Below are 23361 nucleotides of genomic sequence, written 5' to 3' on the forward strand. Positions count from 1 at the left end.
ATCCACCACTGAGTTTTCTCAGTCTGAAGGATTTTTTTTGCCTCCTACAGTTTCCCCACTGGCTTGTTTTGCCTTTGAAGCAGGATTTCACAGTTTGAAGTTGGATCTAGTGCTAGTGTTAAATAGCGGTGAAAGTCACTCTGGGCTTGATGCCACCGCTGCTAGGGAGATACAGCTTGTAGGAGGGCCCCTGTGAGGAAATTCATACTCTTTCTGATTCATACCTTCTTTCTGTGGTGCCTTTGCTTTGCCAGGTATGGGGTTTTACACCGAGCACATTGTTACTTCCTCACAGTTCCTTGCAGTGCCAAATGGTCACTGGTGTCTTGTGACACCAACTTATTGTTGGGTTATATCTGGTCTGTTTTCTTTGTCATGTAAAGCCAACTTGTCCTTCCTTCCTGTCTCCAGGGTTTCTATGACGTCCTTCGCAGGAACTCCCAGCTGGCCAGCTCTATAATGGAAACACTCTTGTCCCAGGTAAAGTAATGCTGTGTGCTGTGGCTGTAGAGACTAAGAATTCTGCACTGCAACCACTACAGCAAACAATTCAGGTTAAATATTGGGAAAATATTTCTCCCTTAGACTAGAAACAGGTTTAAGTGTGTGGCTCTTCTCTAAGGAGGTGTTCAGATCCCTGCTATCTTGAGAGAGCAGACTGGGGAAACGTCTGGAGACTGGTTCATATCGTCTCACAGGATGGTAGAGAAAGGATCTCTTGGAGTCCTTTCCAACCCTTCAGTTCTGAGGTGCTGTGAGAAGTATGAGCCCAGAGAAGTGCTTTGTGCCTCTTCGTTAGCAGTGCATGGCAGTTACCCTCCCATACTTCCCCAAGGATGTGTGCTGACAGAGTAATTATTATTGCTGTCCTCCCATCGGGAGAATACCCAAGTCCATGTAGGATCTGGGAGGATTAACTCATCCCCCAACAGTGTTGCTCATGGCAACAAGACAATCACATTTCCTCAGTCCATTGGACAGGCTGTGCTTTCTTTTGAGACAAGTAATTTTCTTCCCTTTAATCATCCACAGAGTTCATGCTGACTAATTCCAGCTTTCCCATGACAGTAGAGGGTTTGAGAAAGGAACATGAACAGAGACAAGGCAGCTTTTAGGTTGCAGAGGGCACTTAAGGGGAAGTTGGTGTGAATGTATAGAGTTTTATAGCATCATTATATATATAACTTTCCCTATTTGGTTCTGATCCTATATCAGTACTTGGAGGATATCACCTTCCTGTCATGTGCCAAAGGAAGGGGATATCCTCCAAGTATTGATAAAAGGTATCAGTACTTGGATATAGACAGGAATTGATGCAAGCATAATCTCTGATGGATTTGTTCTAGTGCCAAGTGTAGCCTCCATAACTGCCTGCACCCTTAGGCCAGGAAGCTGGATGCCATAACAGGGCCAAGCGTTCAGTGCGGGTCCTTAACTAAGCAAGTTAAAGGATGAGTAGCACTGCAGGTGAAATGCAAGTGGTGTTGCATGTGGAGGCAACACAATAGCAAGTGGTCAGGTAAACTTGTTTCAGGGCTGAGAGGTACATAAGCAACTCAAGAGGGCTTTTTAATCACTAATGGATGATATGGCTCACGTAGATGTACAGTCCCTTTATTACAGTGCCAGTTTTTGCTCTGTGAAATGGAGTGTGAAGATTATCTTCTGTTTCCAAACAACCTGGGAGGCTCAGTTACCAAGTAACTGGTTATTTTTATTTCTTGTTTTCTGTGACAGATAAAGCAATATTACTTGCCCCAGCCAGACCTCCTGCCTCCATTGAAACTTGAAGGATGTATTATGGCTCAAGGAGATCAAATCTTTCTGCAAGAACCACTGGTAAGAGCTACAGGCCACAGCTGCAAGCTCATCTGTTCCGTAGCATTTTAGTCGTGCTGCTACATGAGCTGAATACCTTGTGTTTCTTCAGCTTTTTCTAGCCTGGAGCAATTCTTTTAATGACAGTAGAGCTGGGCATCTCACCCCTGCCTCGGGCTATCTATTAGCGCTCCACTTGCATAGTGGTTTAGGTGACCTGTGTGAAAAATGCTCTAGGAATAGTGTAGCTGTTTTACACTCTCTTGAACTCACCCTAGGCTTTTTGTCTCTCCTTTAACTTAATTCCACATAAAATAGTCCTGCAGTGAGTATTTGTAATAGGGGAAGAATCTGCCCTTTGGTTTTGCTCCTTTGAAACTGTTGGAGATGAGACCTCAACAATTCCTTGGATTTCCAAAGGAACCAATTCAAACTAGTCACTGTGTTTTCCCCTAAGGAAGCTTCCGTGCTGTGCTGCAGTAGCACACCCAGGAAGAGAGCACACACCTCAGCTAGAGTGAGAGCCCTTTTGGAGTTCCCTTTCCATCAGATGGGGTGGATGGTTTGAGGGAGCAGTGGGATTTAAGTCTTTGCATCCTATATAGCCAAGCTCAGGCAGACATTGAAGCTAGGGCAGGGTAGTTGTGTGTAGGATTAAGCATCCCCATGTTTCCAGAATAAGGCATGTTCTTGGGACTTACATGAACCCCTGAAGGCATCTTTTTGCCTCCAACTATGATAGTCTGGCCTGTTTCCCCTCATGCCAGTGACCTCCAGCTAGAAGGCTGAGTGTGACTGTGTGGCTGCTTCCTTCAGGCCCATCTGCTCTGCTGTATCCAACACTGTCTTGCCTGGTATAACAGCACCATGCATCTCTGCCAAAGAGCTGAAGATGATGAGGAGGAGGAGGATGTGGGATTTGAGCAAAACTTTGAAGAGATGTTAGAATCTGTCACACGACGAATGATCAAGAGCGAGTTGGAAGACTTTGAACTGGTAAATCAGATTCTCAGCTTGACTCAGCGGAAGAAGACACTGAGTTCTTGTCAGGTTTTGAGAAGATTTTTCACTTGTTTCCTTTACCTCTTAGGATAAATCGGCAGATTTTTCTCTGTCTTCTGGTGTCGGTGTAAAGAATAACATTTATGCCATTCAGGTGATGGGAATTTGTGAGGTCCTGATTGAGTACAATTTCAACATAGGGAATTTCAGGTAAAACATCAAATCTTGCCCTCCAGCGCTAGCTGTGCCTGCTCTTCGGAGTACAGCCTCATTGCAAGCACAGGGTAATAGTGCCAGCACAGATTTAGAAGGGTGTTTTCTGAGTGTGAGTGGCTCAGACTCACAGAACATTGAGGAGTGGCTTGTGCTGTGGGAGATAGGATGTGACATTTTGTAGAGGAGCAGGTTGAGGAGGAATGGATGAGGCATACTCTGTTAGGGAGGTGGGGAGATGCCGTATGTTATGCTTTATCATTTAGAAAATGCCATTGTGTAATTTGGTAACTGGAGCTTCAAATGGGAAACTGTAAGACTGGATTTTATCCATTAATGCTTTCTACTACGGTTTTGCAGCAAGAGCAAGTTTGAGGATGTCCTAGGCCTGTTTACTTGTTACAACAAGCTGTCTGAAATCCTGAAGGAGAAAGCTGGAAAGAACAAGCCTAACTTGGGTAACAAAACTCCACGGAGCTTCCTGTCCATGGGTTTTGTATCTACTCTGCTCACAGCTCTGTTCAGGTGAGAAGCAGTCACATCTGGAGTAGCTTTAAGGCCTATTCACACACTGCTTTTGTGTTGTCTGCATGCTGGCTGCCTTGTGCACTGCATACAGGGTACAGGCACTGTAATTTCTATATGAAGCATGCATGGTAACAGCAGTTGTCTGGAGAGCATCGTAGTCCAGAGAGGAACCAGAGCTGGTCTTGACAAACCAGCTTGTTCAGGTCTTGCTTGAGACTTGCAAGACCTCAGAGAGTCTCCGCTCTTCCAGTCCTGGGCTGTTTCCTGGACATCAAACTCCAGTTTGAGCTGTATGGAACAGAGCCAGGCATCAATGGAAACCATGTCTGTATATTTGGAAAGGCTGGTGGAACTCTGTCCTCCAAGTGTTCGCTACAAGCTACCAAAACAAAGGGTCTTTTCCACCCTGAATCCAGCTATGATTTTGTTTGTTAATATATATTTAGGTTTTGAATCTCTGTGCTTTTTGAGTGCATGCTCAGTTCTCTGACGGTGCTCTTGATCCTTCAGGGACAATGCTCAAAGCCATGAGGAGAGCCTGGCAGTCCTGCGCTCCAGTACGGAGTTCCTGCGCTATGCTGTCAGTGTAGCTCTGCAGAAGGTGCAGCAGCTGGAGGAGACAGGACAAACGGATGGACCAGACGGACAGAATCCTGACAAGATGTTTCAGAACCTGTGCAAAGTCACGCAGTGAGTTGCTGTGGCATGTGGACACAGCAGCAATGAGCAGCATTTCTGATTCTCAAGTAGGGTTTTGAAAGAAGAATGTGGTCTGTAACTGTTTCAAACAGTTATTATTACTGGGTTGAGATCATTGCCTTTCTTTGCTCCTGAGAAATCAAGTGGAGGCAGTACAGTTGCTTTGCCAGAGTGAGTGATACAGCTCTAATAATGGTACTTGGCCTGGAAGAACCAAACACCATCAAACTCTCATTTTCAGCCTCTTTGTGACTTTTGGTTCATCGCTCACTGTCACAGAGGAGGTAGGATTGTTACAGGCTGGATTCTTGAGGCCTCTGGGATGCAATGAAGTTAAAATTCACTTCTAGCTAAAGTATAAAACAGATGTAAGAGAGACACAAGCTTTAGAAAACGTTTGTTTAGGACTTTTGCAAGATGCTTGAAGACAATCCTGCATCTAATCCTTTGGAAAGCCAAGAATGTTAACCATGTAAATGTCTTTTGGGATCTAGGTCATATCTGCATGGGGTCTTTTCAGATCCCAGTCAGCAGAGAGCACAAAATGCAAATTACCCCTGCCATGAATAATGCCCGTTTTGTGTCTTGCCCCAAATAATAGAGGCTATTTTTGTTGCGGTCATTAGGACTACATGTGAGCTACATGTTTTGTGTGATTGGACATTGAGATAGAATAAGATCATCTGTGCAGGAGACAGAACTAATGAGAAGAAAGGAGAGGGAACAAAAAAGGGAAGAAGTGGGCTTAGGGGAGCAGAGAAAAAGATGTTTGCCTACAAATAGAAAAGTCTCCTTTGGGCCAAACAGTTTTGCTTTCTTCAAAGCTTTTCACTTTGCTTTTCCTGCCTTTACCTTTCTGGTTTTATTACTAGAGAGCCCTATAGTGATATCTGACATTTCACAAGACTAAAACTGCCAAGAGAAAAGCTTTTTGTCACTGACAGATTTGACACCAGTGGTCAGTGTGTGGGTAGTTGGAGACAGAAGGAAAAGCCAGGTGGAAGAAATAAGTGTATAAAGATGGATTTGAAATGGGATTGGAAGGTCCCTTGGGACCTGGAAAGAATTAAATTATTTAGCTGTGCAGGAAGAAAGCTGTAGCTGTTTTGCTGACATTGAAACAAAATCTTCTTAAAAATTGATTTCTTCTCCCTCCACTTTCCTATAGGAAAAAGACATCCCAATTTAGTCCTACTTAAAATACAATCCAAAGAGTAGAATCTGTGATTAGCCCTGCTCTAGCTCGTGCACTGTGCAGCCAGCTTTACTGGAGCATGTGATACTAACTCATCTCCCATCCTGTAGGGTTCTGCTTTGGAGGTACACTTCAATTCCCACTGTTGTTGAAGAGTCAGGGAAGAAGAAGGGCAAAAGCATTTCACTTCTGTGCTTGGAAGGTTTGCTGCGGATCTTCAACACAGTGCAGCAGCTCTACTCTGCCAGGATCCCCCAGTTTCTACAAGCCCTGGGTAGGCACATGGTACAGCTCTGTTCTGGCTTCTGGCCTTTGTTTTCCAGCCCTTGTGTAGGTAGGTGGGGACCCTTTATCCATAACTAGAGAGAGAAGGGTCTGTTCCTTGTCTCTCAGTAACAAGGTGGGTTTAGTAGCATTGATTTTCACACCAGAGGCAAGTTCCAGATATCTCTTTACCTGCTTTTAGAGAGCTCTCAGTCGGCAGAGGATAGCTAGGTTCTGATATAGCACTGGTCTATTTGAAGTTTGTCTTTAACACATTTCTGTGCTCAGCACGGTTCTGCAGTCTGTATTCCTCCCCTAGCTGTGAGCACTTGCAGTCTTTGCCACTTTTGGAAATAAATCCTGTATTCTGCTTTTGGCATTTAGCTTTTTTCTGCACCTCTCTGTCTCTGCCAGATATTACTGATGGTGACGCAGAAGAAACGGATATTAATGTCACAGAGAAAGCTGCCTTCCAGATCCGACAGTTTCAGGTGAGTACCACTCTGTGCTGTGAGTGTTCCAAAGCACTGGTGATTCTGGCAGAAAACGCTGCTTGCTCTCTGCTGCTTGACCACAGGCTTGAGTGTGTGATAGGAAATGTGACACTGATTCACTCTCAGTTCAAAAGTTTCCCATCCCTAAGGAAGGCTTCTTCAGGGTGCTGTGAAGAGCTGGATTGAAGTGTACGTGCATTTAAAGGGTCCTTCAATGCAGGATAAACACCTGAGTATCATACAGGTCACACTGAGTCATATGCAGGCCTCTGTGTAAGAACTCGTAAAACCCAGTACTTGCTCTTCAGAAGAGTCCTGTTTTTACATTCATTCTTTGTCATTCTCCTTGTTGCTGATTCTTTTATCTGCTGCAGCTTCTGGTTATTTGCTTCTTAAAATGGCCCTGCAACAAGTATGCAGGCTCAGGGCCTCTGCCTTTCCTTCCCATGATCAGAGGTCCCTTGTGAACCAGTTCAGCAGTTCTGAAGATGACTTCAACTCCAAGGAAACGCAGTCACTCATCACAGTTCTCTCCACTTTGTCCAAACTCCTGGATCCAACCTCTCAGCAGGTACTTGACAGCCTTCCTGGGGTGGCAGGGATGGATGTCGTGGCCATGGGTGTGAGAACATGATCAGATTGGTCTGACATCTGAGGGCTCTGACATGTGTGCGTGTTCTGCCTTCTCCTGCAGATTACACCATGGCAAAGGGGCAGTTTTGTTACATTGTCAAGCATTTAAGACATTAGGAAGAAATTCTTTACTATGAGGGTGCTGAGGCGCTGGCACAGGGTGCCCAGAGAAGCTGTGGCTGCCCCATCCCTGGCAGTGTTCAAGGCCAGGTTGGACACAGGGGCTTGGAGAAACCTGCTCTAGTGGAAGGTGTCCCTGCCCCTGGCAGGGGGTTGGAACTGGATGAGCTTTAAGATCCCCTCAACCCAAAACCAGTCTGGGATCCTATGATTCTCCTGTCACACACCTGCACAGTTAAGAACACTTTGTTTTCCCATCCGACTCCTGCACATTCTGATTCTGGTTTTGGACTCCTGGAGTCTGAATGACTTGTTTGCTTGAGTAGGGACTGCTAACAGAGCCTGGCTTTGGCACAGCTTCCGCATGGGAATAGAGGCAAACAAGGCCAGCAGACTTGTGACGAGTCCAAATTGGCTGGGTGCCTCATGCCTTCCATGCAAAGAGGCATTTTCTAAATGTGCCCCAATTTTACAAGATAGGAACTGCACTAAAAGTGTGCCAGAAGTCTGGAGTCATCATTTACCTTAAATTAAATGGAGCTGTTACTCTGTCCAAGGGAACGTATAGCCATTCCCCTCTCCTGGATCTCAGCTTTTCACTTGTTAGCAGGTTACGTGTCCCTTGTGGAACTTCACAGGGCATGGCTGGGTGCCTTTCTGCTAGGAGGAGTCTCTTCTCATCTTGTTTGCTGCGACTCATTGTTTTGCTTTATTAGTAGTAGTAGTAATAGTAGTGTTAGTTTTGTGCTTTGAATTCTGTTTCAAAGCCATGATCTGTTTTCTCCCCTTCTGCAGTTCCTTCAGTTCCTGACTTGGACAGTCAAAGTTTGCAAAGAAAATGCTCTTGGTAAGTAAGCTTGGGGGAGCACGTTTAAATGTGATGTGTCAGATATTAGACCCTTAGATGCTCTGCTGTTGTCTGTCCTTTTTTTTACCTCTTTGTTACAGATACATTCAGGTCTCATTCTGTGGCAAATTGCCATGACATTGTGGTTATTAGCACAGGTATTGAGGAAGAAACTCTATAATCTCTATAAATAGTGTTGCTGAAGAAAGATAAGCCACTTTCTTGAGTTTTCTCTCTTGTTATTTAGCACTTCTGTTGCTCAAATCAACAGATTTATACTCTGGAAAGATACTACCCATGCCAGAGTTTGTATCGTGCTTCTGGTCATCATTTTTCTATGAGCTGAGGGTTCCAGTGTGCCATACTTCCCCCTTGCAGTGTTATATGGGATGCCCAATGTTGTAAACTGTGCTTTTGTAATTATGGTGTTTTGGTGGGATTTTCACCTCCTGAGTGTTGTTTCTGGGAATGCAGACTGTTAAAATCACAGTGAATCCGTGGCGTTCCCTCACTGGATATCTGATGTTCCTAAATAGCTAGGGGACCTTTGCACCTGGTAATTGGCTGTGTTCCCTTCCCCATAGAGGATATCTCTTGCTGCAAGGGTTTGCTGTCTCTGCTCTTCAGCCTCCATGTTCAGTACAAGAGTCCTGTCGGTCTGCTGCGTGAGCTTGCACAAGACATCCACGCTTGCCTGGGAGACATAGATCAGGTATGATGCAGAAGCAGCCTGACTCCTCATCACTGTGCTGTCAGGGCAGAACTGAGTGCACCTCTGGTGCAAACTGTGTGACAGCAACTAAAGCTTTACTCAACAGAATTTGTTTTCTCTCCTCCAACCAGGACATAGAACTGGAGAGTCGTTCCCACTTTGCCATAGTGAATGCCAAGACTGCAGCCCCTACTGTCTGTGTGAGTGAAAACTGTGTATGGAACAGTCCATAGTGCCCAGGGCTGCTCTGCTGCAAGTGGTTTGTAGATGCCTGTTGTGCCAAACTCCTCCAAAAAGCTGTTTTGTTATTGGTGTTCCTGTGTTTAGCTGCTGGTTCTGGGTCAGGCAGATAAAGTCCTTGAAGAGGTGGATTGGCTTATCAAGAAACTCACCAGTCTGGGATCAGACACGTCAGGTAATACAAGCGTTTCTCTTCTTAATGTTACACCTCTGTTAAAAACAGATGAAGATAGAGAGGAAAAAGATGTGGGGATTTTGAGGTAGCATCATCTGAGGGCAGGTTAAACTCTCCCTTGAGCTGGTTCCACATGAACAATGTAAGAGAGTGTTGTCACAAAGTCCCGCAAGTGATTACTTTTCCTGTTCTACACTGGCGCTTTGTGCACCAGACACAAAGGTGGTCTTCTGTGCCTCCCATCTGCGTAACTGGATTCAGTAGACACACATTCACGAGGTATTCATCTCTTTCTTCTAGAAGAGTCTTCTCAAGCATCAAACCAAATCCAGGCTCTGGAGAAAGGTGTAATTCTGCAGCTGGGAACTCTGCTGACAGTTTATCACGAGCTGGTACAGACAGCACTGCCTGCAGGGAGCTGTGTGGACACGCTGCTGAGAAGCCTCAGCAAGACATATGCGATTCTCACCTCCCTCATCAAACATGTGAGTGCTGCTGTGCTGACAGTAGGCTGGCTGGGATCTAAAAACTTCTTCCTTTTCTGCTGCAGCAAGCTCAGAGTGACCCCTGGCAGTAGCTATGCTCAGGACTGAGCTCTTGATCTCATGAATCCCTATTCCATTGGCTTTCATGCCCTCAATTTCATGACCTTTCTGAGCAGCAATAATTGCGTTGGTGGAGATAAAGGAGAGCTTCTCTCCAGCTGAATTTGGCCATGCATGGCTTGGAGTGGTTCTTCCCAGTGTATCTTGTAGGTTCCTCTGCATGCAGCTGTGTGCCACACTGAGGGCACTAGTAGTGTTCTTACAGTGCTCAGCAATCCTGCTCCTGCTTCTCATTCCCATCTAAGGCTCAAAGTATTGGACATGGGGGAACTGGGCCACAAGAACAGGCCCATGGAGCTGGTTTGAAACAAGGTGGTGAATGCTGTAGGTTATAGCAGCCATTGGGGAGAATAGTTCTTGCAAATCCTGCCCTCCCCACCGTGCCATTGGGTGAGCTGCTTTGAGCCCTGTCTGCAAATACAGGCTGCAGAATGGGAACAGCATCCCTAGAAGAAACTCTCTCATGTTTTTCTTGCAGTATATCCAAGCTTGCCGCAACACCTCAAATACGATTCCAGGAAGGCTGGAAAAGCTGGTGAGTGTGAGCCAATTGCTGGAGGAAATGGCTCATTGCCTTGAGATAGGAGTAACACCGACCTCCCTGCTTCCTTCTTTGCAGGTGAAGCTCTCAGGTTCCCATTTAACCCCACAGTGTTACTCATTCATTACTTATGTACAGGTAAGGCCTAAATTAACAAGCAAAATCACAGTCAGTCAGTCTGATGCTGAGTGGTGTATCAGCTGCACTGCATGGGCACCTTTGGGGATTATTAATCTTCTTGACATGACTTGAGTTTCTTATAGTTCAAGCTTTACTGTGTCAAATAATAGTATAAGGCATTTCAGCACCATTGGGACTGAGCGTGCTGATTTCTGCTTGAGCAGGGAAGGAAGAGTGTTTGAAGAGCTGAGGTTTAGTTTGGTGGGAGTTTTTTTGATGAGATTAATACTGCTTTTAACCACAATGGCAAATAAAGGTCAAGAACACTGCAGTCATCACAGTGTAAAGTGATGTGGGTGCCAAAGACTGCAGTGCTGAAGACTGGATTTAGCTGCTTGAAGAAGAATTGGGTATGTGAGTGAGGACCACAGGAACTGTACAACAGGCATGTTGGGGAAGCTATATCTTCTCACACACATTTCTGAATGTATAGGTCACGAAATCAGCTTTTCTTTCCTTCTTTTTTTGAGATTCCATTTTGAGATTCCAAATTACATCTTTCTTTTATCATCCCCTTTCTTTCATCAAGCTGGTAATGCTGTTAGCTAGTCAGAGCAAAGAATTCTCTAGCCTTACTTAGCTGGCCTTTCTTCTTCCCTGCTTACCTTCTAATGCTACATCTTTTGGCATCCTCCCTCAGAACATCCACAGTGAGAGTTTAAGCTTTGCAGAAGAGAAGAAAAAGAAGAAGAGAGAGGATGAATCTGCTGCAGTCTCCACAGTCATGGTAAGATAGACTTACTCTCCATTAGCACATGGGCTGCAGTTGAACTTGGCATCATACCTCAAGGTGTATGTTACCTGAAGTGGCTTCTTATAGATCACCAACGACAAATTGTCATTTGGGCCTTTAAGTGAAAATCAAATTGAATCTGCCTTAACTTCAGAGAGAAGTCTAAGAGAACCCAAGCAACCATTATAAAAACCAACCACACAATAACAACACCACAGCCACCTTCACTAAATACAGCCTAAAAGCTCACACACATGAAACAAAGGTCAACCCTGTCATGTTCATTGTTCTAAATCTGATCTATCCCACTCTGTTCTGCATTTCAGGCCAAGGTGCTTCGGGAGACCAAGCCCATCCCAAACCTGATTTTTGCAATAGAGCAATACGAGAAGTTCCTTATCCATCTCTCCAAGAAATCAAAGGTAAGGTAAAGCAGAGTTCTTCTGTGACCAGAACTAAGTGGGATCAGTGGCAGGATAGAGGTTATGGCTGGGCTGCCTTTTAAAGTCTCTGTTAATGCTCAAGGATCTCACACTTCTTGCAGCCCTTGTCCAAACTCCTGGCCCACTGAATTGCTACCACACTGGTACCAGCAGGTGTCAATGGCAATAGTGCCTGTGACCTGACCTCAGATGGTTTCTGGTTGAGCAGAAACTTCCACAGCTTTTCCTCACCCCCTTTTCCCCAGCCTGTCTATAAGCAGGAGAGAAATATACCATGATGAGGTACTACATAAGAGTAACTGGTAATCACTTGGCTTTTAGGAAAACAAATGGGCCACTGGATCACATGGGGGCAGGTGGGTTTTCACCTGCCTTTTGCTTCAATCCTGTGTTATTGCTGTGATGGACTCAGTCCCAGTGCTGTGCAAAGGACTAGGCAGGGTGGAAAACTAAAGAAAGATGCTGCTGGCATAATGTCCTCTCCCCTGCTTTCACCTTGGTTTCTGCAGGTGAACTTGATGCAATATATGAAGCTAAGCACCTCCAGGGACTTCCGCATCAATGCATCTATGCTAAACAGCACGCTGCAGGAGCACAGCACAGAGGATGCTGAAAATGAGCCCGACAATGACCAGGTCAGAACTCATTTAGCTGCTTTTACCAACAGCTTTACCCCTCTTTTGAGGCCAACTGTTTGCAGGTACATGTGAAATCAGGAAATCTGTATCAGCTTAGTATCAGCAAGAGCTAACCCAGGGAAGACAAAGGAGTGAACAGTCTGGCTATGATCCCCAACACTCCAGCCATCTGCCTTGAGTGACCTTTATCTCCATGCACCAGTTGTCTCTATCTCTGGGCTTAGGAAGTGAGACTCTCCTCCGCAAGCAGAGAGGTGTCAGTGTTACCTCTGAGGACCTCCTGCCTGCTCGGAATCAAATGTTTGTGCATGATGCAAAGTGGTTTCGCATCCAGGTTGACTTCTGTAGATAAGCAGCTGGCAGGACAAACACTGCAAAGCATCATAATCCTCAGACCCATCTCTACTAGATAGAGTTGGTGAAGGTAACACAACCTGTGCTGGATAAAAGGAAATAAGCAATTTACTTAACTGATTGTCCAGGTTTTTATTGGTGGCTTTGTCCATACTTTCGTGTTTCAACAAACCAAAACCCAGCACAAGAAGTCCCTGTCCTGTGCCATTGATAACTGGTCTAAGTTCCAGCATGAACTGAGTGAAGTCCACAGGGAAAGTCTCAGTGGGTGAGAGGAGTCCCATATTCAAGCCATATTGTTAGGAGGAAGAAGAGCTAAATCCCACTCTGCACATCCAGTTTCTTGCCTTAGGTAAACTTTCCCTAATCTATCACACACAAACAATCACAGTCTGTACTTCTTTCTCCCTCCCCTCTCCAGAGCAACACAGCAGAGCAGACAGATGAGAACCAGGAACCCAAAAAGAAGAGACAGCGAAGAAAATGAAGCTTGGGGTTGCTGCTGCTGCCTCTTTCCACAGCGCCTGGGCTGGTCTTGGAGAACCGCTTGTATGGAGAGGATGGGTTATTGTTCCTCTTGCCAAATACCTACCACTTCTTCCTTCATGGCTGTGCAAGCACGACTGGCCCCTGTCTCAGGTTTTATAGCTGGCTGCTGCTCTTAGAAACGCCTCTGCTTCTTCCAGTGTGCTGCTATCAACATCATCCTCCTCGGGAGCATCCCTTCTTACAGCCAAAAAGAAACAGGGTGACCAGGATCAGTCCCTGCCAAAGATCTCCTCCTAAAGGCCAGCCAGGCTCTGGCACGCAGGCTGGACACTTGCATTGTGGCTCTCTGGCGTCATCACTTCTCCAGCGAACCTTTGGTTATTTCAATTAGCTGATAGATATCCAGAGCTTCTCCTGGAAGACAACAGGACAATCAGTTCCCTGCATGCTGCAGTACACTCAGAGCCTGTGTAACATGACAGCAACCATCACGATGTGCTTTAGTTCAGTGCGTGTAGCACAAAAAGCTCTCAATTTATTCCAACTTGTTTTGGGTGGTGGTGTGAAAGCAGGAACCAGCACCAGTAGGAAGCTGGAACCATGAACAGTCCTGCCTTGGAGTGGAAATTGCTGCTGTCACCTCTCCAGGAAGCAGAGAGGAAACAGCATCCTCAGGCAAAGTGGGTTTTGCTGTTAGGTTGTGGTTGCCCCTTATGTGATGCACTTGTTTAATTTGCCTTGTTCTCGATGAGAACAGAAGCGCCCTTTTTTTGCCCACAGAAATGCCCTTTTTGCCCACATAACATGAATCCTGTTACCAAAAGCACCCTTTGCCTGTAAGGCTCCTAATAAAGCTTACCTAATGTGGAGTGTCTGATGTGTCCAATGACAGAATGACTGCTTATGCCAAGTGCTCCGAGCTGAAGGATGTGCAGAGGGCATTACAGAGCAGTTGGCTCACACGAACACCGCTCACCTTGCGGGATGCCGTACTTCTTCTCCATCCCGGTTGGATTTGATGGCGTCATGCAGTTCATGGTCACCTCCTTCCTTAAGCACTGGTCAATATCCACTGTGCTGAAGAAAGCCACTGACTGTGGCAGGTCCTGGAGGCCCAGTTTGTAGGCAAACATGCACCTGCAAAAACAAGAGACCCAAGGCATCACCCTGAGCCTTGTCACACCTGGGTCTGAGCAGCCACAGCTTCACTGGGCAGGTTACTGTGCACCCACGTCACTCAGGAACTGCAGAACAAGGTGCTTTTAAGTACTGGGTAGCAGGAGGGTCAAGTAGTGCTAAAGTGGATGTGGGAGGAAGAGTCACTGCACTTTGAGCCTCCTCATAGAGCAGGAAGAGCCCAGCCCTTCACTGCTGGCTAATCCTCCAGGCAGGGCACAGGCTGGGTTTTCCCAGCAGGAAGCCCTGTGTTCGCAGGAGCCAGCACAAAGGCAGGAACCTGGGGGTGTCTGCCCCGCTGTGCCTGCTGCACTGGCACAGGAAGGCTGTTTGCTCTATCCCTGCCTCACACAGGAGAAAACAGGCAGGCTTTGGCCAGCTCCCATATAACCAAACACCCCCCACAGTGCCGGGAAGGGGATTTGGCTGTGCCAGAGGCGACTGAAGAGAGCCATTTGAGGTCAAGAGCTTATCTTTGCATGGGGCAGGGAAGCAGCAGGAACACTCCATGCTGTAGAAGAGGCATCATTACTGGTGCTCACAGCAGAGAGAAGCCATTGCTTGAAGGCCAGGGTGAGACAAGGGATGGGAGTTCAGTCAAGGCCAAGGGCTGCTGCCATGCAATGGCCACAGATCTGATGGGAGCAGGAGGTGATGTGCTCGCATCCCAGCAGAGCAGAATGATAGACCCCATCGCTGCAGGAGCCAAAAGCCAACGCTATCCCCCTCCTGCCAGCACATTATCCCTGGAAAAGGAAGCCAAGCTCCATCGATAGCCACTGACATCACACATGAAGGAATTACAACCTGCAGCGCTGCCAACGTCCCTGAAGCAGAAGCAAGCTCCTCTGCACCAGCCTGCTGCAGGTACAGCTGCCACCCCAGTCCCTGTCCCACCCCGGTTCTCATCCCCAGGGTCACATCTCACCTCGTGAGGAGGTTGGTGATCTGCAGGGCCAGGGCTGCCCGGTACCGATCCTGCTGCTGCACCAGGTAGCGCACCTCGTCGTGGATGCTGATGCAGAAGCGCCCGTTGATGTCGAACTCCTCAAAGAGCCACTTCATGGCGACCAGCATGAGGTGCAGGTAGTCAACAGCAGAGCTCTGCACCACCCAGTTCACTCTGCTGGTCAGAAACTGGTGAAAGGAAACACGAATGCTAAGACAGCACTGGGGTCCAGATAAAGGAGATCTCCTGTGAGAAATCTGTTAATCTCAGGGTTATTGGCTGGCATGCAGACAAAAGGGGCAATGGGTTTCCTGCATGGCTCTGAGAGCCTTCTGGGTCTGCAGCATCCAAGGCGGCCTGAACATACAGTCACTCAGCAGCACAGAGCCGCATCCTTACCTCCCCCTTGGCCACTGCGGGCTCCAGGGCCCTGCTGATGTGACAGCCCAGCACCGGGGTCTGTGGGGAAGGGGATAAGGCGATGCTCTCCAGCTTGTTGAACATCTCCGACTCCGTGCCTCCAGCCCACACTCGCTGTTCCACCACGTTCCACTTCTTCCTCCGGGACCTGGCAGGGCAGATGGGAGCGGTGCGGGGAGCATGGCAGGAGGCTGCAAGCCCCGTCTGAGAAACTCAAACACTGCCCCCAGTTTGGAGCAGCCGGATGAGCCCTGCAGCCTCCTGCTGCTCACTGGAGAGACTGAAAGCCCCAGATCAAACCTGCTCTGCCCTGGGGGACCAGGAAGAGAGGATTAGGACCATCCAGCCCCATTTCCCTCCTCTGCCCATGGGGCTGCAGCTCCCTCCGCCTCACACCAGAGCCATACACGACCCAAGCATCTCACCCCTTTGTGGCTTCTTTTTGGATGCGCTGGACATCCTGTGCCGACACCGAACCATCCTCTGCCCTGTCCACAGCCAGCTCCAGCTTATCCACCAGCCACTCCCCATCCTCAGAGAGGTGAAACCTAGAAGGGACGAGCGCCTTATGGTATCCTATGGGACCACCACCACCATCCCCATCCCTGCTCACCCCCAGGGGCAGCACCCACCTCCGGACACCCTTGGTGACCGCATACATCTGCTGAGCCTTCTCCCGTGCCTGCTGCTGCGTGAGCCGATGGTTGAACTGCATCAGCAGCCGCTCGGCAAAGGGCTGCCCAGCCCCATAGATGCGCCCGTAGTTGAAGACCTTGGCGTGCTCCCGGCTGATGCCCACCGTGGCGGCAGTTTTGCTGTGCAGGTCCGTGCCGTTGCTCTTCTTGCCCTGCAGAGTCATCCACCCAAAGGCCGTGCAGCCTGTGGGGAGCAGAGCAGGGGTTGGGCACCGAATGGGGCCAGGCTTGGGGGTCACCCCACAGCCACCACCAGCCCGGTCTCACCGTGCATGCCCGCGAAGTGCGCCTCGCCCAGCACAGCAGCAATCCACAGCTCCTGCGAATCCACGTCTGCGCCCACCAGGGAGTAGCCGGGAGGCACCTGGACCATGGCTTTGAGCTCGCTGCCCACCCGGTCGGCCTGTGGGACACGGCACCCGGCTCAGCACAACCCCTGCATGGCCCTGTCCTCCTCGGCAGCACAGGAGCAGAGCTCCTTCTGCCTGATCAGCATTCCCCATGTGCCTGAATTGTGCTCCCAAAGTCAAAGCCGGGTTTAACACAGGTATGAGGGGCATCACCCACTTAGTTACTGCCCCGGGCTTGTGGAAGAAGAGGAGGCTGGGGAAAGACAGAAACCAGTGCTTTGGTGTTTTCCTTTTACCAAGCAGTGAAGCTCTGAAGCCTCTGCTGACTCCTTCCCCTCTCGCAAAGCCAAAGGACATCAGCAAGAGAAGGGCCCCAGCACCTCAAAGCCCAGCATCCAGCCCCAGCTCACTTCCCACCTTCCAACACACAGATCCCCACATCAGCCCGCAAGGACCCGAGCTGTACCCGAGCGTTGCTGGCCGTCAGCCACGTGGGCTCCACTGCCCGGCGGGTGATGGTCCCTGCGGTCACCACCTGCGGCAGGATGGCTCCGTAATCATCCTCTTCGTTATAGTCAGGATGCCTGGCACAGAGGTGAGGGTGAGCATCACTCTGCGACAGCCCTCCCAGGGCAGGGCAGAGGGGACCATGGTCCCAGCCAGGGCTGTTCCTCCCCATACCTGGTCACCACGCGAGGCAGATCCCCCTTCTTCAGCCACACCACCATCTGCGAACTTGGGCGGACACGCGGCAGGTGAGATGCTGAGCCCCACGCCACCCGCCCTGGCCACAACGCAGCCTCCATCCACAGGGATGCTGTGATCCGGATGGAGGCAGCTCTCACCTGATCCGCTTGTGAGCGTTCCTCCAGAACGAGATCATTTTGTTGATCTCCAGGGCCCTGGTCCCGTGCATGCGGCCCACAGCAGCCCGCAGGGTGCCGTCCTCCATCTGCAGCAGGAAGTCCTTGGCGAAAGGGCTGCCCACGTTGTTCTCATTTCCGTCCTTTAGCAGCAAAAGAGGAGCAAGGGCTCAGGATGCCACCAGTCCTTACCAACAAAGGTCTGTGCATCCTCCCGCCCCAGCTACAGAGATGCATTTCCACCACCCAAGTCCCATGGGACAAGACCACAGGGGTCCCAGGAGAGCTGCAGTGACAGGCAAGGGGACACGGCTGTGCAGCAGGACCTGGGGAGGTGGGGTGCCGGGGGGAGTGTTGGGAATAGCCGCAGGAGCACCCAACTTGCCTTGTGAGGCAGCTTGAAGAACCAGCACCCGGGGATGTTGACGTCGTTGTAAGGACCATTGCCGTGGTGGTACGAGGGCTGGCTCCTTGGCTGGGCTGGCTCACACAGCTCAGGCACCTCCTCCTGCAACCAGCGGTGCGAGGTGATGCTGGGAACACTCCCAGGCATGGCAGGAGGGGGAAACAGAGTAAAGAGGGACCAATCCATCACCGCATCCCACAGGAAACCCCCTTTACCTGCCCCAGGCTCTGGTCTGCTCTACCCATTTTCTCTTCCATGTCCACCTCCAGCTGGCTCAGCTCCTCTGCCTGCAGCAGTCAGACCATGGGGAAGCCAAGTCAAACACCAGATCTCTGGTGATTTAACATTAAAGGAAATCTACTTCCAGCCCCTGGAGCCATACATGGGGCTGGTTTTCACATGCACACACAGGAAAAAGGGCAGCCTCGTATCTCCCTCCCATTCCCTCCATCCCTTCCTTCACCTTCTGCCATATTGTGCTGTCATCCATCATCAGCAGCTCATCCTCCATACCAGCCTGTAGGCCCTGGGGCTGCTCCTTGCCCTTCTCCAGGCAGTGCTGCCTGTACAGGCTCTCAATCACTCTGGCACGGGAGAGGGCAGAGTTTGCACACACAGGTCCCAAAGCTCCAGGGCAGCACCCAGGGCACTCCCAAACCCCTCCATGGGGCAGCCCCACCTTGGCACCCCACTACATCCCCCTTACCTGTGTGGGCAGGAAGGACCCTCCGCTTCCGAGGGGGCTGCTGGCAGGTTGTCCCGCCTCCCTGGCACCAGGTAGCCCCATCCGTGCTTGTCCGAGTAATGGAGTGGGAACCCATCCCAGACCAGGCGCATCAGCTTCGGGGTCACCCTCATCTGCAGGCTGATGAGGCTGGGTCCCGGCACCCACCCCGGCTCCCCCAGGCGCAGGCACAGCTTGCGGTACCAGCTGGGGAGCAGCAGGGATGGGTCAGAGCGTGCAGGGCAAGCCCTTGGGGATACCCATGGCCCCCAACTCACCCCGGGTGTCCCGGCAGGTGCTGCAGCCTCTTGGGTTGCAGTGTGACCGTCTCCTTCAGGCGCTGCAGGCAGACCTGGCTCGCAGCCTTCAGCTCCTCATCCTCACCAGGGGGACCAGGGTCTGGTGGAGCAAGGAGGAAGAGCTGGCAAAGAGTCCACTGTGCCACCCTGCTATGTGGCCCAGCATGGGGACGCAGGCCCATGATCCTTCACATTACCAGCACCAGCAAACCATGTCCTTTCATCTGGGCACCAACAGGAAGGTGGCCCTTGAGCATCCCTTATCCCCTGTGCTCACCCTCCTGCCAGTCTTGCATGGACCCCTCTGCACCCATTGCTGCCAGGGAGGTTTTGCTGTTGCCATCCTGATCCTGATCCTTCTTCTTCTTTTTCTTCACAGGATTCTTCTTCTGCTTAAACTCCTGCGTGTCCCACTCGAGATCCCAGAGCCAGGGGTCATCCTTGTACCTGCCAACACACCACTGTCACCACGCAGCTCTGCTCCCATCCCCAGCGCCCACACATAGCCCCCCATGGTCTCCATCCTGTGAGCAGCAGGACCAGTACCCCCAGCCCATGGGTACCTGTCCTCATGCAGCAGCTGGCAGGCATCATTGGCCAGGTTCATCAAGGACTTCTTCATCTCCTTCTGCAGCTCCTCATAGATGCCCTGAGCATCATCCAGGTACCTCTTCCAGTTCCCATTGACCGGCAGGTAGGACACCCCCATCTCCAGCATCCCTGCAAATGTCACAGGGTGGGGGCACCTACAGCCCAAAGTAGCAAGAAATTAGACGTCTGCTGGAGGGGATTTGCCCTATGACAGACATGAATGTGTCCTCACCCCACACAACCCTCGATGCTCTTCTCTTAAACCCATAAGGATTCCTGTATCTCCTGCCTGCCCTGGATATCAACTGCTGCCCTAACACCCACCCTTGTGCAATAACCCCAAAGCTGCATCACTCCAAGGTGCCTCATTAAATCTGCTCACCTCCTCCAGCCACTCTGTGCTGCTTTTTACTCCTCCTCACCTACAACACAGGGATCTGAAGTCCTTCCGGAGAAGGGGTTCAGGGCCCCCCAGTCTCCTGCCACCATTCCAAGGATCAGAGGAGCTGTATCCCAACCCCAGAGGGATCCCCCTACAGCCCCTTGGCCACCACCAGCCAGAGCTGGGCGGCTCTCACCTCTCCATGAAGAGCGGCAGCTGCTCCTGGAACACCTCATGGGTGGCCTGGACATCACGGGCACAGTAGGACATCAGGTCCTGCAGGAATAGGCAGGTGAGGGCAGGGAAAGCAGCCACCCCTGTGCCAGCGCAGGACAAAGCGCTGTGGGATGGTCCCAGCTCCATGCACACAAAGGGTAACAAAATGGGAATGACCCTATCAGCTCCTCCCACCCTGCTCCCATCTCTGGCTCCTGCTGCCCATAGGGATGTTGGGATGGAGCACCTCCCATATGAAGACAGGCTGAGAAGTTGGGGCTGTTCAGCGTGGAGAAGAGAAGGCTGCGTGGAGACCTCATAGCAGCTTCCAGTGTCTGAAGGGGGGTAAAAGGACACTGGAGAGGGACTCTTCATCAGGGACAAGGGGGAGAATGAGCTCAAACTTAAACAGGGGAAGTTCAGATTGGACATAAGGAAGAAGTTCTTTACTGTGAGGGTGGTGAGGCACTGGAATGGGTTGCTCATTGGGTTGTGAAAGCTCCATCCCTGGTGGTGCTCAAGGCCAGGTTGGACAGAGCCTTGGGTGACATGGTTTAGTGCAAGGTGTCCCTGCCCATGGCATTAGAACTGCATGATCTTAAGGTCCTTTCCAACCCAACCCATTCCATGACTCTAAGGTCACCCCACCTGGAAGTGATTCCTGATGTCAGCCATGGTCCCCTTCACAAAGAGCTCCCGCGCCTCCTTCTCCAGCGGCTCCCCACCGACATAGAGTGCATGCACATCTGCCAGGTTGTTGATGCTGCTGACGTGCACCCAGTCCCACGACGTGATCTGTGCACACAGTGCAGGACAAGCACCACATGAGATCAGGCAAAGGATGCTGCTGCTGCTGCTGCCCCATTTTAAACCAAGACCTCCTCATCCGGAATGCCCTGGGAGAGCTTTACCCAACCGAGCTGCTCCAACAGCTCCCTCTTTGCCAGTACAGAAGCGACTGGTCCCATTACGGGATCAAGCAGCCCCCTGCCACTCACCGCCATTGGCTCAGCTCCCTTACTCACAGCCGGCCCCTCCATTTTGCTGCGTGTTTTCTTGATGTGCTGCTTGACCTGCTGCAGCCCCTTCCTCTTGCCATGCTTGGCGGCCATCCAGAGGCTGCGCTGGAAGCCCGTCAGCCCCGAGATGGCCATGTGCATGCTCATGGTGTCCAGGAAGCGCACCCGGGAGCCCTGGGAATGCACAGGGAGGTAAGAAAGATGGTTTGGGAGATGCTGGAAGAGAAATGTGCTGCCAAGCGTCCTGCAGCTGCCAGCAAGCACTGCTTTCCTCCTGCAAGACCCTGCTTTCATCAAGGCAAAGCTCTTCATCAAGACACCCCTCTTTTGAGAGCCAAGAGCACCTCCAGTGCAGGCTGTCAGCTGCAGAAAGGCTCCTGCCACTTCCCCATCTGCACGCCTGCAGCCTCCAGCAAACTTATGGGGTGCAAGAATATCTCCCTATGAAGGGACCCCACCTCAGCCTGCTCTGCAGGACAAGGGAAGCACAACCCTGGGGAATCTGTGCGGAACAAAACAACCCCAAAGAGCCAACGCAAAGGGTGACAAACTGCAGCCGAACATCAGTTACCTGGATGAGGTACTGCTCCTTGATGAACGCCCGGTCAAAGGCCACGTTGTGCCCCACCACCACTCTCTCCGGCCAGTCCCGCCTGCCAGCACAGGCAGCGCCTGCTGGGCTCTCCAGGGGAATGAGGTCAGCCAGGGTGAGGTGGCTGGACCAGGAGTAGCGCTGCTCCAGCAGCCGCCGGCTGCACCACGAGTACCTGCAGGGGACACATTGCATCCCACAGCCATAGGAAATAATGCAGGAGCTTACTGGACCGAAAGCACCCACTGAGAGCAGGATCCCACCCAGAGCAGGGAGATAATTGACCCATGGACACACATCACACACCCCAGAGCCACAATTTGAGGCTTCCTATTATCCCCACAAGCCAGCAGTGGTTTGCAGGAATCACAGAACAGGGTTGGAAAGGATGTTAAGATCATCTGGTTCCAGCCCCCTTATCATAGGCAGCGACACTTTACACTAGACTCTGCCCAAGCTGTCCTTGAACACCACCAGGGATGGAGCATTCACCACGTCCTTGGGCAACCCATTCCAGTGCCTCACCACCCTCACAGTAAAGAACTTCCTCCTTACATCCAACCTAAACTTCCCGTTTCAGTTTGAACCCGTTACCCCTTGTCCTATCCCTCCAGCATCCTTGCAGGCCCCTTCAGATACTGGAAGGCTCCTCTACGGTCTCCCCAAAGCCATGTGTGTCCCCCCAGCATCACCACTGGCCACACATCTCACCACGCGTGCGGTGAGACCGCCACGGCCAGCGTCGGGCAGTGTCCATCCGCCACGCACACCTCCACGTCCAACACCACCGCCCGCTCCTCGGGGAAGTCAACAGCTTCCACCAGCCCACCAGGGCCGTAGCGGGTCCAGCCGAGCTGCCATGCCCACTGCTCGGGCACAGGGGGCAGCTCGCACCGCAGCAGCTCGTTGGCCGCCTCCAGGTAGGGCAAGCTCTGCTTCTGCGCCAGGAGGCGGAAGTGCTCGTCGATGTTGTTCCCGTACATGCGGGGCAGCCGCAGGTCCACGTCGGGCAGCGTGGAGGTCTCCTTGCCCCACAGGTCGTGGCGCTGCAGGTGCTCCACGCTCCTCTGGATGTCCGTGGATGAGTGGTGCACGCGGGCCCCACGGAAGATCTGCTCGTGGAGGGTCCTGGACAGCATCTGGATGTTGAGGGGGTTCATGCGCCGCTGGTCCTTACCCGGCGTCTGGCTCGGGGCGTCCTCCGGCAGCGGGCGGCGGGCAGAGGAGCTGGAGGCGCATCGCCGGGGCTTGGCGGCACAGCCCCGCGCTGAGCGCCTCCACAGCAGGCGCCTCATCCTGCCCGGCCCGGGGGATGTGCCCCAGCACGGGCCGGAGCTGCAGGGAGAGCAACAGCGAAGGGTGAGCGCAGTGATGCTGCCGGGCTGCCCTGCACATATCCCCCCCAAGGCATTCACACCGTGCAACAAGTCGCTGCATGCACACCCCTTACATAGCTGCGCACCCCCTTACACAGCCATAGAATCACAGAATAGTTAGGGTTGGAAAGGACCTTAAAATCATCAAGTTCCAACCCCCCTGCCATGGGCAGGGACACCTCACACACGCCATACCACTCGTTACACAGCCGAGCACCCCTTTATACAGCCAAGCACCCCCTTACTCAGCTGAACAACCCTTTATACAGCCGAGCACCCCCTTACTGAGCCATGTACCCCTTTACACACCTGCGCACACCCATTGCTCAGCCATGCACCCGCTTTACACAGCCATACCCCCCCCCGCACAGCCGAGCACC

General features: G+C 51.1%; 2 protein-coding genes across 2 annotated transcripts in view; one reads left to right on the top strand and one right to left on the bottom strand.

Moving 5' to 3' along the window:
* FANCI (FA complementation group I) overlaps nucleotides 1-12969 on the top strand; it is a 25323-nt gene extending 12354 nt beyond the window's left edge. The window contains exons 18-37 of the mRNA XM_061446784.1: nucleotides 412-480; nucleotides 1738-1839; nucleotides 2635-2814; nucleotides 2909-3030; nucleotides 3394-3558; nucleotides 4072-4251; nucleotides 5566-5729; nucleotides 6134-6210; nucleotides 6668-6784; nucleotides 7762-7813; nucleotides 8398-8525; nucleotides 8657-8725; nucleotides 8853-8940; nucleotides 9241-9425; nucleotides 10024-10080; nucleotides 10165-10224; nucleotides 10907-10993; nucleotides 11326-11421; nucleotides 11952-12077; nucleotides 12856-12969. Of these exons, the coding sequence (XP_061302768.1) occupies nucleotides 412-480; nucleotides 1738-1839; nucleotides 2635-2814; nucleotides 2909-3030; nucleotides 3394-3558; nucleotides 4072-4251; nucleotides 5566-5729; nucleotides 6134-6210; nucleotides 6668-6784; nucleotides 7762-7813; nucleotides 8398-8525; nucleotides 8657-8725; nucleotides 8853-8940; nucleotides 9241-9425; nucleotides 10024-10080; nucleotides 10165-10224; nucleotides 10907-10993; nucleotides 11326-11421; nucleotides 11952-12077; nucleotides 12856-12921 (2190 nt within the window). The 3' untranslated portion in view covers nucleotides 12922-12969. The remainder of the gene's footprint in view (nucleotides 1-411; nucleotides 481-1737; nucleotides 1840-2634; nucleotides 2815-2908; nucleotides 3031-3393; nucleotides 3559-4071; nucleotides 4252-5565; nucleotides 5730-6133; nucleotides 6211-6667; nucleotides 6785-7761; nucleotides 7814-8397; nucleotides 8526-8656; nucleotides 8726-8852; nucleotides 8941-9240; nucleotides 9426-10023; nucleotides 10081-10164; nucleotides 10225-10906; nucleotides 10994-11325; nucleotides 11422-11951; nucleotides 12078-12855) is intronic.
* Nucleotides 12552-22964, bottom strand: POLG (DNA polymerase gamma, catalytic subunit). The gene is made up of 22 exons (XM_061446787.1): nucleotides 22317-22964; nucleotides 21585-21780; nucleotides 21020-21187; nucleotides 20643-20789; nucleotides 19975-20054; nucleotides 19369-19551; nucleotides 19083-19252; nucleotides 18785-18905; nucleotides 18489-18713; nucleotides 18246-18366; nucleotides 17998-18069; nucleotides 17762-17884; nucleotides 17359-17519; nucleotides 17195-17248; nucleotides 16980-17097; nucleotides 16431-16566; nucleotides 16101-16347; nucleotides 15894-16016; nucleotides 15448-15616; nucleotides 15028-15236; nucleotides 13900-14060; nucleotides 12552-13337 (listed from the first exon to the last, which is right to left on the bottom strand). The coding sequence occupies exons 1-22, from the start codon at nucleotides 22898-22900 to the stop codon at nucleotides 13279-13281; spliced, it is 3627 nt and encodes a 1208-aa protein (XP_061302771.1). The 5' UTR covers nucleotides 22901-22964; the 3' UTR covers nucleotides 12552-13278.
* Nucleotides 22965-23361: the final 397 nt, after the last annotated feature.

This window comes from Pezoporus flaviventris, unplaced genomic scaffold (assembly GCF_033815535.1).
Source record: "Pezoporus flaviventris isolate CSIRO_AGI_PZ_B2104156 unplaced genomic scaffold, CSIRO_AGI_Pfla_v1 ptg000006l, whole genome shotgun sequence".
Taxonomy (NCBI): domain Eukaryota; kingdom Metazoa; phylum Chordata; class Aves; order Psittaciformes; family Psittacidae; genus Pezoporus; species Pezoporus flaviventris.

Excerpts from the sequence above, each read along its gene's own strand:
- POLG (XM_061446787.1), bottom strand. The coding sequence starts at position 22,900 with ATGAGGCGCCTGCTGTGGAGGCGCTCAGCGCGGGGCTGTGCCGCCAAG. Across the intron at positions 18,714-18,784 it reads CACCTGCCGGGACACCCGGG|CTGGTACCGCAAGCTGTGCC; the intron begins GTGAGTTGGGGG and ends GCTGCTCCCCAG. Across the intron at positions 17,520-17,761 it reads TCTTCAAGCTGCCTCACAAG|GACGGAAATGAGAACAACGT; the intron begins GCAAGTTGGGTG and ends TTGCTGCTAAAG.